Below are 13,205 nucleotides of genomic sequence, written 5' to 3' on the forward strand. Positions count from 1 at the left end.
ACAAAAGCAAGTGATTTGAGCAGACACTTCACCAGATAATATAATGAGATAGCAGATGAGCACGTGAGAAGATGGTCAGAATTATTAGCCATTGGGAAATGCAAATTAAAACCACATCAAGACACCACTAACCACCTACTCCAGTGGCTACAGTGGAGAAGACGCACCAAGCGCACCCAGGGCGTGCCGCGCCAGTCCAGTGCACGGATGGGGGGCGAGAAAACGGTGCAGCCGCATTGAAGACAGCTCAGCAGTTTCTGAATATGCCAAGTGCATGCTGGTCATATATGATCCCACCGTTCCACTCCTGGTGGTTACCCAGGAGAAATGAGGGCAGGTATCCCTGTAGAGACCACGCTGAGGGCGCACAGCCAGAGCACAGGAGGGTGCATCCTGCGGGATTCGCGTGTGTACAGTGACAGAAAGCAGACGCATGGTTGCTGGGGTGTGAGGGGCAGTTACAGAGGGGCACAGGAGACTTGGGGTGTGGCCGTGTTAGTTGTCTTCACCTAGGTGTGGTTTCAGAGGTGTGTTAATGTTTCAGAATGTATCAAACTATCTGTTTTGTTGTGTTACTTACTTTCAATAAAGATTTTTTTTTTTTTTGAATTTTTAAAAAAACTTTATTGGGGCAAGTTGATTTACAATGTCGTGTTAGTTTCTGCTATACAACAAAGTGAATCAGTTATACATATACATATCTCCACTTTTTTAGATTCTTTTCTCATATAGGTCACTGTATTGAGTAGAGTTCCCTGTGCTATAGAGTAGGTCCTTACTAGTTATCTATAACTTTGATGGTGATTTTTTTTTTTTTGGTTTCACTGGGTCTTCGTCGCTGCATGCAGGATTTCTCTAGTTACGGTGAGCGGGGGCTATCTTCGTTGCTGTGCACGAGCTTCTCATTGCGGCGGCTTCTCGTCGCCGAGCACAGGCTCTGGGTGCACAGGGTTCAGCAGCTGCAGCACGTGGGCTCAGCAGTTGGGGCTTGCACGCTCCAGAGCTCAGGCTACTCTTGTTCTGGCACATGGGCTTAGTTGCTCCTCTGCCTGTGGATACTTCCCAGACTAGGGACCAAACCCACGTCCTCTGCGTTGGCAGGTGGATTCTTATCCACTATACCACCAGGGAAGTCCTATCTTTTTTATCTGTAGTAGTCCGTATGTCAACTCCAACTTCCCAGTTTATCCCTGCCTGCTCCCCAATGTTCGATATCTTGACTGTGAATTTACACAACATAATTATATAGAATTACACACACACACAAAGGTGAAATCTGGATAAGCTCTGTGGATTGTACCAATGTCATTTTCTTGGGTTTGATATTAGGTATTTGAGATGCTACCAGTAACCTCTCTGGTAAAACATTTTTTTTTGGAGGGGGGGTAACATCCTCTCAATCTGTAATTACCTGAAAAAAAACTTTAAGAAGTCTATCAGAGATGCATAACAACATATTTACAGATTACACGATACAGCTCTTAGGTTTGTTTTAAAATATATTCTAGTAATTAAAAAAATAAAACAGTAGAAGACATAGATGAAACAGAATTGAAAAGATGTTGCTAAATGTTAAAGCTCGGTGAATACATAAGGAAAACACTAGTTTTGTGTTTGCAGACTTCCCAAATAAAAAATTTTAGACTTTTTATTTAGCTTAGGACTCAGCCTAACTTACACAGCCTTACTCAATGCTGTAACTTTTCCATACAAATTGAGTTCAATGCTTGTAATTGTTTCATTCACAAAGTTTATTATGACCTTTTATTGCTGCTAAGTCGCTTCAGTCGTGTCCGACTCTATGCGACCCCATAGACGGCAGCCCATCAGGCTCCCCCGTCCCTGGGATTCTCCAGGCAAGAACACTGGAGTGGGTTGCCATTTCCTTCTCCTCAATAAAGATATTTTAAACTGAAGGAACAGTTAGCATATGAGCTGCCGGGCCTCAATCTGATGAGTCCCTGGTTAGTTACCCTGGCAGCCACTGTTATGCATAGTTCCACCTCTGTAGAGACCTGTTTCACTGGCTGGGTAGGAAGTGTGGCAGGTGAAGGAAGAGGTGGTTTTCTGTTACTAAATCATTTCAGGTGGAAAATCCTGTTAACTTGCTTTTGTAACAAGTTCTATTTAGTGAGACTTTGCTGTGGTTCAGTCAGGTGTTAAGGACCTTTTGTGGATCCTCATTGAGTCCTTGTGACCTATGAGGTAGGGATTGTTTCTGTCTCCATTTTCAGACCAAAAGCCAGACGCAGAGGGGTTACACCTGCTGACGAGCGTCAGGCCTGGGGGATGGATGTGCAGCCCCTGCCACATGCAGCCACACTGCCTCCAGCAGCAAGGCCTGCTAAGGCACGCGGGACACCCAGTGGAGTCCATTGTAGTTGCTGGAAGTGAGTGTAAAGACAGATTCTCTGCACAGTGGTGTGCACGTGGCCTGTGGAGAGCAGTCTTCCCCCAGCGTGAGGGTGCAGCCCCTCAGAGGGGCCTCTGCCGCGTGCGGCTGACTTCCAGTCTGACTACCTTTCCCATTTAGCCCTTCCTTCCTTCTGGGTGCGGGCGTCTTAGATGGCGTCCATTGTGTATTAAATTTGGCTCTGAAATCATTAGAGCAGAACTTCCTGACTCTCACAGGGAGGCTGGGGAGACCTGAGTACTGGGGAGGGGGGAGTCTCCTCATGGGCCACTGAGCCATTTGGAAGCCGCAGAGGCTTCCTGGACGCACAGGTTGTGGGGGCAACAGCTTGCAAAGGTGGTTTCTGGGCAGCAGGTGGGCTCTCCCCTTTTGGAACGTGCCCACCGCACCCTGCAACCCTGCCCGCTTGGGCTCCTCGGCTCCCACTGTGCAGTGCTGCCAGGGCTCTGGGGTCTCCTAGGTCTGCTCCAGTGCTGTGGTACCTATAAATGCAAGGTGGACTGAGATGCATGTTCCTTTCTGGTGTAAGAATTTTCTTAACAGGCACAAAATAGTGTTCATGTGCTAGATTAAATAAATCTGAGTTTTAAATTATTCAGTACAATAGCAGTATGTTTGCAACTTTTTAAAAACTTTCTATAACATGCTTCTTATCAGATGTTTTGTTATGAAATATAAATTCTTTATTCGCATTTTACTATTTTGAAGATAGAAAAATTAACTATTTCCAAATGTGACATTGCATAGCAGCCATAATTACTTTCTGTATGGTGGTAAAACTAGATAGTGCCTTATGAGTAATGGGCTTTAGTAAATAAAATAGGGAATCGGCAGTACTTGATACCATTTCTGTGTAGGGAGGATGGAACAGCCTTACAAAAGGTACTTTTTTACTTTCTGTGTGCTCTGCAGTCTGTCCATGGAGCTGGAGTACTTTCCTACTGTCTCCAGGTACATGGTTGGTTTTTTAAAGAAACTGTTTTGGTGGGAGGGGGTGGCTTTGTGCAGCTTGTGGGATTTCAGTTCCCCAGCCAAGGAGCAAACATGAGCCTGACAAGCAAAGTGCCGAGTCCTAACCACTGGAGTGCTGGGGGGTTCCTGGTGTGTGGCCAGCTTTTGTTAGACAGTAAGCCCCTCTGGGTGCTTTTAGCCCTGTGATGGTCCCTCTCACTCAAGGACTGGTGCCGGGTCTTGGGAAACCAGGGAAGAGTGTTCTGGAAGGTGTAGGAGCCACTTCCAGTCAGCAGACCAGATGCCTGCATGGCACCAGGGGCTTTTCTTCTGTCCTGATGTCTGGGTATGCATGGATTTCTTAAGTTGATACACAGGTTCACAGAAATTCAGTTTGCGTGGAAGTGGCTTTTGGCTGTCAGTGACTTTGTGAATTTATCTGTGTATGTTTTATTATGATTTGAAAGTATAAGAACAGTTATTTTCAAAAGGTAGTAAACTGAAGGGGCTTCCTAGGTGGCGCTAGTGGTAAAGAACCTGCTTGCCTACACCGGAGACATAAGAGATGTGGTTTCAATCCCTGGGTCAGGAAGATACCCTGGAGGAGGGCATGGCAACCCACTCCAGTATTCTTGCGTGGAGAATCCCATGGACAGAGGAGCCTGATGGGCTGCAGTTCATGGGGTCGCAAAGAGTCGGACAAGACTGAAGTGATTCAGCACACACTAAGTGAGACTCCTCTTCCTGCTTAGAGAACATCAGCTGGGGACCTGGAGCCAATCAGACCTTTGTAGGTCTAATAGGTAAATTCACTTTCTCTATAGAGTCTATCTTGTATCTTTTTTTTTTTTTTTTCTATTTACAGAACTAATATACCATCATTGTATCAATTGATTTCTGGTGAGAATGGTTACATTTTTACATTGTACTGATGCTTCAGGGAATATGCTTAAATTGGCCTTGGATAGTAGATTGAAAAGGAGGCTATGCTGCATTGTCTTAAATGTAGAATGTGGGAAGCAGGTCTCCCTTGTATGCATTGTCTAGCAGTAAACACTAAGTGGGGGCTGTGCTTTTCCTTTAAAAACTTGTATTTAGGGGACTTCCCTGGCAGTCCAGCAGTTAAGACCCTGCACTTCTAATGCAGGGTTTGTGGATTTGATCCCTGATCGGGGAACTAAGATCCCACATATCTGCTGTGTGGTTTGGCTAAAAAATAAATAAAATTTGCATCAGAAAATTGAGACACAGGAAAATCTCATGAGATAGCTTAGATGTTGGGGGGAAGACTATTTAAATCATTGCATTAAAAAACTTTTTTTCATTTATTATCTTATTTTTGGCTGCTCACATCTTCATTACTGTGTGTGGCTTTCTGTCGTCGGGGGAGCAGGGACTGCTTTCTAGTTGTGCTGGCCTCTCGTTGCAGTGCATGGGCTCAGTTGACTTGTGGCATGTGGGATCTTCCCATACCAGGGATGGAAGCCATGCCCCCTATGTTGGCAGGCATATTCCTATCCCCTGAACCACCAGGGAGGTCCTAAGTCATTGCATTCTAAGAAAATGTAACACAGTGTCAAAGAACATGTGTAAGAATTTGCGGGATGTTTTTTAAATCCAGAGCCAGATGAGAATTCTAGATGTAATGAGATCTCCTATCTTAGTCTCCATTACCATCTTTTACCTGTATAAAAGCTAGTTATGGCTTACTGACTGTTGAATATGTTGATATCTGCTACTTAGAAGATAATGAATGTTTCATCAAAACTTTACTTTTTATCACTTTTGAATCATAGAAGCCTCCAGGGTCAACCATTGAGTTGTTCAGACAAATTTGGGCATTACTGGGACTGACTCTCACAAACAGCCAGCTAACATGGCAGCGTGATCCATGTCAAAATACAATACGATCTGCTTGAGGAATACCTATGCGTCTGTATTTTTAAAACAAGGTACATGACAAATTTCATATATACTTGCAGTCAAACAGTACCAAGAAATAATGACTTTTTAAAAAATTTACTAAGAGAATGTTCAAACATAGATTAAAAGAATAATATTACCTAAAATCATGAAGCTTGAACAAAACTCTCCTAGCTTTGTTTAACCTCCCTTCTTCCTATCAGAGTCTCATTTCCCTCAGAAGTAAGAAGCACGTCTTATAGTTACGGGTTTTAGCTTATTGTGACAATGAACAGAAGAGCTGCGACTCCTTGTCACCGGATACCCAGACCATATTCAGGTTGTCCTGGTTTTTTCTGTACATTTGGATTTTAAATTGATTCAGGGTCTTGTAACATTTAAAAAGAAACTATTCTAATGGAAAATTGAAACATAGAAGAAGTTAATAAATAGCATAAGGACCTCCTATCACCAAACTAAAGCAATTACCAAGTTTTGGCTGGATGTGTTTTTCTATGCCCTCCCGTTTCCCTCCTCAGTTTTTTTAAATCTAATTTCAGACCCAGCATTTTATTCTTAACTCTGTCAGCATCTACCCCTCACCCCGGGGAAGCCTGGGGGTGCCCTGTCCCTCGCCCTGTGGAGTTGTGCTGCCTCAATTTCGGAGGTTAACTTGGATTTGGGAATGAAGGGAAAAAACAGAAAAGCTGGTGAAATTGGTTTAAATGCCTCATGCAAACTACTCTCTCCCGATGCTGCTTTATTTGGAGGTGAGGTGTGGAACCTGTTTGGCCAAACAGGTCAGCAGACTCCTGCCCCCGGGGCACAGGGTACCATCAGGGCTGCTGCTTCCCCAGGCAGTTAAGTGCAGCAGGGGCCCTGGTGGTTGGTGTCTTGGCTGCCTGCCCTTCAGTGGGCTGAGCCCGCCTGTTCTTGGCTGCTCCGTGGAGGGTGCACTTCATGATCTGATCGCTGATCACAGAAAAGCTTCCGGAGCCCTTTGCAGTGGTCTTGCTAGTGCTCTTCTCCACCCCGGCACTCGAAGACCAGAGTGGAGAGTGAGTGGGTGGACGTCACCTTCCTTGTCTGTGCAGAACCAAAACCCAAATTATAATTTGATACAGTGGAGAGGACTGGGCTCTTGCTGGGCTGTGAAGCTGCTCGAAGCCGCTGCTGGACATATCATTTCACAGTACTTGCTTTTATGTTACATTTCTGTGGAAAATGTTTCCTAAACAGGTGAAAGCTAGTGGCAGATGTGGGTCACAAAGAACAGAAGTGAGGCTCTCAGCAGGTCCTGTCTTAGTGGATTAGACTGATCAGGGCGCTGAGTCAGCATGGCCAGTACTTAGTTGTGACTTTGGCCCTGGAGGAGAGAAGGAGCCTAGGCCACGTAACCGATGGTGGGCTTCCTGGAGGCTCTGGGGGACTGAGGACAGTGAGGAGAGCAACAGAGACGTCACACGTAAGTGAAACCTTCAGTGTTCATTCGTCTTTGTCATCAAAGGAATTTGAATGGCATGTCCAGCCTTTGGAAAAAATAGAAAAATATGACCAGTAATTCTAACAAAAATGCTGTTCTTATGTTTTGGTCATAAAATAGCTAAAATTATTACACACACATTTGTTTTTCATTTCACATATAATGAGCGTTTTTCAGGGTTTTTATGGTGTCTTTGTTATTGTTATTAGTGATATTTAATAGTTCATCCAGTAAAAGGTTAATATCAACTAGTTTGCCTTTTTTTTTTTTTAACTGAAAAATGGAGGAAAAATTGTAAGTGCTTCTTGGTTCAAGGCCCAGATAATGGGTTAACTTACATATATACATATATATAATTTTTATTTTTCCCTTATCCATATATATATGATAATGTGAAAAATCAGAACTGCCCACTATTCCTATGTTTCTCCAAAAATAACCATTAACATTTTCTCATGTATGTAGAAAAAAGATTGCTTACTTAAGTCAGCATAGATGTGTAGTCTTTTTATAAACACAAAAGGAGAAGTTTCATCCTTTATGTACATTCCTGTACCCCATTTATTGCATTTGCTGTCTCTCCACAGAAGGGCATTTGGGGTGAACTTTCAGTTTGTGGGAGTTCAGAGTTGTTCTGCTTCCTGTCAGTTTGCTGTGCATGCTCCTTGCTGTCCTTGGGGAGCCGGCTTCTCTTTGGGGGAGCCCTGACTGCCTAGTCCTTTCATGCACATCCTGTGAGGCCAGTCTGGTATCCATTAGCCCGGGAAGGAGGAGGCCCTGGTTGGTGCCAGGTCACAGTGAACCCCAGGGCCCCCGGGTACCCCTTCATCAGGGAAAGTCCCTCTATAGACAACTTCTTCAACATGCAGAATGTAGAATATGGTTGGATTTTGTTTTAAATGTCTGCCAGTAGTTTCTCTTCATCACCAGACTGTAAGATAAAAAATGCTGGACCTTTCTGGACTCTTATTTTTATTGGTAGTAGCCTGGTCGCTTAGTTGGTTAAAGAATCTTTCAGCAATGCTGGAGACCTAGGTTTTATCCCTGGGTGGGGAAGATTCCCTTGGAGAAGGAAATGGCGACCCACTCTAGGACTCTTGCCTGGAAAATCCCATGAACAGAGGAGCCTGGCAGGCTGCAGTCCACTGTGTCACAAAGAGTGGGACACTACTGAGCACCTTTTCTTTAAATATTAACAAATACGAATTTTGTGTCTCTTGAGATTTAACTGTGGCCACTGATCACAGACAGAGCTCTAATCAAAAGGCAATATTAGGGGGAAGGTGGGGTGGAAAAAAGGAGCAAAAATACCTCAGTGGAGGCCAACTGTAGAAAAAAAAAAGGCAATATTAATAATTTAATGATGAAAGAAATAGATCTGGTTTTCTTCTCTCTGCTTGTGGCTGAAGGTTGAAGTCAGCAAGTACTGTTACTGCTTCTGAAATTATGTGAGGTAACTGAATTGGAGTTTGTCATTTTAAAGATACTTAAGTTTTCAATAAATTAATTTCTCTAGTTTGAAGCAATACATCTGGATGATTATCATGTATAGATTCTTTTATAATATGTAAAAAAGAGCATCTAGTTAAAAGAAATATTTAATTTTAAGATCTCAAGAGCTATTCCACCTAATACTAGAATTTGGGTCTTGACCTGTTTATCTTGATCCTAGGAATTTATTGGTTTTTTCCTTACTTAAAAACTAGCTCGGCTTTTTAGTGTTTAAATTAAGATCAGAATGTATGGTTTATTGGCTAAAGCTCACCATTTAATTCAGTGTACCTCATGATAATGTTAGTTGTTTTCTTCATGTGGATTTTGGAAGGATTGAAGGAAGTCGCTTATCCACAGACTAAGAACAGTTCTTTACTGATGGGGGTGGGAGTGTTACTGGGGCAAAACTACCCCCGACTCAGCAGACTGTTCCTTATGATAATAACTGATCACGTGTGGATGCACGTGCTCAGGAGGGTTGGGTGTGCAGCACAGTCTGGAAGCTCAGGGGCACATCAGCACAGCTTTCTATTTTAAAATGATTTCGTGTTCTCTTGGCCCTGTTATTTTCACACATTAATATTCATCAGCTGCAGTCCTTTGAGTTTATATGTGAAGACGCGAGAATCAGCCCAGTTATCGTGGAGGGTAACTTCAGCTGAGCTCCACTTGTCCAGGGAGGTGCCGGGGGTCTGCGAGAGTGAAACTTACAGCACCGCTTGAAGCAACGCCTCTCTCGTCACTTGGGCTTGCCTCCCCTGCCTTTGACTGTCCTACCGAGATGCCTCAGCCCCACGTCCCGGCCCTACCCATTAGTCCTTTCCTGGCAGTGGTGCAGACCCCTTTTAGGGTCAGTGCTAGGGCCTTGCTGTCTCTGGAAGCACAGCACTTCTGTGCTTCCTGCGCAGTGCGCCCAGCAGCCAGTGGGATTTGTTCCGTGAATAGACCAGGGCTGCAGGGGCAGGTGAGGGCAGCAACCAGGATGTAACATGCTTTTCAAAGGTGCTTTTTACTGGGGAAAGTGTTCTTATTTTTTCAATAAATATACATCAATACAAACCATATCACAATTATTTTGAATGCTTTTGTGAGGAAAAAGAAATTCTAAAGTCTGTCTAGATTGGGAACTAACAACTGTGTTTCTTGGGTCATCCAGATAATTTCCCCCAGATGTGCTCCAGTCTCAAGAAAATAAAGGACCACTGTTAATTAAATATCTGGTGTATATTATAATAACCTTGTGACTTTCACACAAAATCTAGGAGGGAAGGATCTCCCCGCCTGTATTTGCGTACGAAATTGAGGCCCTTGCAATATGCTGTGCTTGCAGGTGGGAGCTGATTGTGTTCTTAAGTGATTAAAAGATGTTTGTGATTGTTTCTTTGGCTTTGTGATACGTTGGTCACAGTTAGGATTGCCTTAACAGCTATGTTCTTGGTCAGAAATGCAACCCCCAACTATGGCATTCCCCCGGGAAAACACATCTCTTGTTTAACAGATAATTTTGTTTTGACTGTGATTTCAAGAATAGTGTCTCATGAGCCTAGGGGTGGGGCTGGGGCAGGAGTGGGCAACAGGGTTGCTTGTACTGAGCCCTCTTGCGCCTGGCCTGGAAGGGCTGCAGTGATGCTTCTGAGTCTCCTGGGATCCCAGAGCACATTTTGGTGGGAGAGTAGAGTAAGTTGTCCTGAATCAGAGGCCTGGACACCAAGCTGAGTCCTTCTGGGTTTGCTGTGTGACCTGCTGATGTCCTCTGGGCAGTCATGGGTTCAGGGTCATCAACATGCCTTTGAGGTGCTAGGTTGCCAGGTGGCCGCTGTGCCCCATCCTGAACTAACTGCCCTGAGTTTTCACGTGAGAGCTGTTCTAAACATCACCCTTAGGTTCTTGAGTTAATAGTGAAGTCCAGATCCTCCGTGAAAACTGCTTCTAGACAGACTTTCTTTCAGCCCACCACCACCTTCTGCACTGTCTGCTGAACACTGTCATTTTTCGAGGTTCATGTACAACAGTAGTTACACTCTGTTGACCCAGCCCTTGTGGGCATTTTACATGTTCTGATGAAGGCTAAAGAAAAGTTCTCTGACTTATAATGAAACCACAGCTCTCAAAATTTCAATTCCCTTTTCTCACCAGCTTCATTAAATGACTCAATCATTGTTTATTCATTTTGGGTACTTGTTTTTCTCTTTCAGATCTCAGATTCTTTGAGGTGGCTTTGAAGAGCACTAAGATTAGAAGATGAGTGAACTTGACCAGTTACGGCAGGAGGCCGAACAGCTTAAAAACCAAATTAGAGTACGTAAACTGCCTGTGTGCTTCGTTTCATTGATCATTTGGATTTCGGGTGTGATGTTACTGTTTTAGGGAAAGATGGGTTTCAGAATGGCTATTCCTTGTTTTGGATTGAAATTGAATCTTAATTGGCCCAGGATGTAGAAACTATAGATCCAGATGTTTGGCCTAGCACCTTATTTTCAGGATTTTTTTCTAGTATATTGTTACTTGAATACACCTAGAATGTTTCCATAGAAATTACAGACATCTTTCAGAGCCTTTTTTCTTAACCTTGGGAATTGGCTTCGGGACCTTCTTTTGGTCACCGTACAGAGTGTGGTGTCTGCTTCCCCACTGTGACCCCTGAGTTGAGGGCAGGAAACTTGTTTAGAAGCACAAGTAGCAACAACAATGGAAGTATTCTAGGTGTGGGTGATTTGTTGAGTGCTCCCTAGGGAGGGTTTTGGCTGTTAGAACAGAGACGCTGACTTGAAGATAAAAATGGTTGGGTCCCGTCCAGCTGCCTGTTGGAAAGAAGGACAGTTGCAGAGTTGTCCAGCACCTCCTCACCACCCCTCCATGCAGTCTGCTGGGTGGGTTTGCAGAGGCATGCTGCAAAGCCACAGGTATTTCAAAGGGGAACCTTTGAAATTATTTCCTGTTAAATGACCAATTATATGCTCCAAGGGCTTGATGGTAATTGGAAGGAAAGACCAGTGTCATTTTAGCCAGCTTCTTAACTGAGCTTGAGAAAAGATAAGGGGATTATTTGAGATATGCATCAAAGAGGAGACAGAAGAGATCCTTCTACTGTAAGAATTTCCAATCTCAACATTTAAAAGATACAATATATCTCAATAAGAATAAGGAAGACTTAGCAGATTTGTTTAATACGTCCAGCCACACTCTGGAATATAGAAATCAGAACTTTGTTTTTCTAACAACAAGTTGTTGTTCATAAATAGTGGGTTCAGATCTATTTGTAGCAAATAAAGTTTGTATGGTATAGGTTAAAAAAAAATTCCAAATATTGTGGGAAAAAATAAGGGTTGAAAGTGAGTGTTGCATCTCAACCCAATTTCTGTGAAGCACATGCAGCCCTCCTCACAGGGGACAGGTCTGTCCTGTGAGCCACGTATGGACTTGAAAACTGTATTAGGAAACCAGTAGGATTAATTTTTAGCAACTGTATCTAAACCAGTATATATAAAAGATTACCATATTGACATGTAATTAATAAGTACGTTTATTGCATTACGCTCTTGGTGCTGAGTCTTGCCAATTCAATGTCTCGAGCACAAAACTGCCTCAGTGTGCACCTCTGGCGTCTTCGTGGCGTCCCCTCCCCATGGATCGTCCGTAGGTAGAGCCGGAGAGCTGAACAGGCCTGCCTTTGAAGCCCTGCTGGTTTCTTTTCTTTGCACAAAACAGAACTGGCAGTTCATCAAACGGGAATGGAAGACTTTCTCTAACTAAGGAAAACCTTTTTTCCTCCTTGCCCAAGAAACACGTACTTGTTAAAGAATGGAGACACAATGAGTCCAACGGGAGATGGTGGGTGACGCTAGGAGGGTCTCTTCTTCTTAGATTGGTATTTCAGCTGAAAGACCCCAAGGCACCGTCTCATCTGACCTGTGGTGGTGTCTGTGAGGAATGCTGACTGAAACGTGGTGCGTCTTAGACCCGCGAGCTTCTGACAGATGAAGGGGAGCTCCAGGGCTAACCCTGCCAGTGAGCACCCCAGGCCGCGTGGCATGTGCAGGCACGGCAGTCACTGTGGCCCAGGTGGATGGCCTCACCACGTGCCGGCCTGTGCTGGTGGGGCATCCACCCAGATTCGGCCTGACTGACTGCTGGCCAGGGTGTTCTCCTCTGTGGAGGGGACAGGGTGGTGATTTTTCTCAGCACAGACAGAGAGGAGCCTTGGCTAAACAATAAGGCATTGTGAACATTGCCCCAGGCCATTTAGTTGGAATCGAGTCTGAAGAGTGCTGAACGTCACTGTTAGTCTCAAGCAGCTGCAGAGACGGCTCCTATGCGAAGGCTTTCTGCACAGTGCAGATGCTTGTCCTGAGGAGTGCTGCGGACTTGTACACCAGCACTTGTGGGTCCTGTGTTGCGTTTCTAAAATGACTTTTCTCTGTTCTCTTGGGTCATCACAGTCTGCTGTGGACATTACAAAATCTATTTTAATCTCTGGACACTAACCAGGGCAAAGCTGCTTATGTCCTTGGTTTGCTTTTTCCTTTAAAATAATTCTTGTCAAGAGTCCCAACCAGGGCCTTCCCTGGTGTCTAGTGGTCAGGACACTAGGCTTTCACTGCGGTGGTCTGGGTTCAGTCCCTGGTCAGGGAACTAAGATCCCACTGGCCACATATGACGTGGACAAAAATTTTTCTTAAATACTCACTTTAAAAAATCGAGAGCCTTGTATAATATCAGTAAGAACGGTATTCAGAAGTGAATACTGAGCACAGGGACCATAACAAAACCACACGTGGGAGACCTGCTGCTTGGGATGTCCCCGCCGCCTGGTCCTGACACCAGAGTAGGTGCTGGTACAGAAATACTCAATTATATAATTTTCCTGTTTTAATTGTGTAATTAAATAGGCAGAATTAACTGAGCAAAAAGGCTTCCAATAGGATAATTTAAGTTGAATTTGGAATCGGGCTATTTGGTACA

The 13,205-nt window shown here is 44.1% G+C and overlaps 1 protein-coding gene across 3 annotated transcripts in view; it reads left to right on the forward strand.

Annotated features, from left to right (window-relative positions):
• Positions 1-13,205, forward strand: part of GNB1 (G protein subunit beta 1) — an 85,028-nt gene that overhangs the window by 45,944 nt on the left and 25,879 nt on the right. For all 3 annotated transcript variants that reach the window (XM_055582493.1, XM_055582492.1, XM_055582495.1), the window contains one exon: positions 10,439-10,541. In XM_055582493.1, the coding sequence (XP_055438468.1) occupies positions 10,485-10,541 (57 nt within the window). In that variant the 5' untranslated portion in view covers positions 10,439-10,484. The remainder of the gene's footprint in view (positions 1-10,438; positions 10,542-13,205) is intronic.

The sequence above is a fragment of the Bubalus kerabau genome, chromosome 5 (assembly GCF_029407905.1).
Source record: "Bubalus kerabau isolate K-KA32 ecotype Philippines breed swamp buffalo chromosome 5, PCC_UOA_SB_1v2, whole genome shotgun sequence".
Classification (NCBI taxonomy): domain Eukaryota; kingdom Metazoa; phylum Chordata; class Mammalia; order Artiodactyla; family Bovidae; genus Bubalus; species Bubalus kerabau.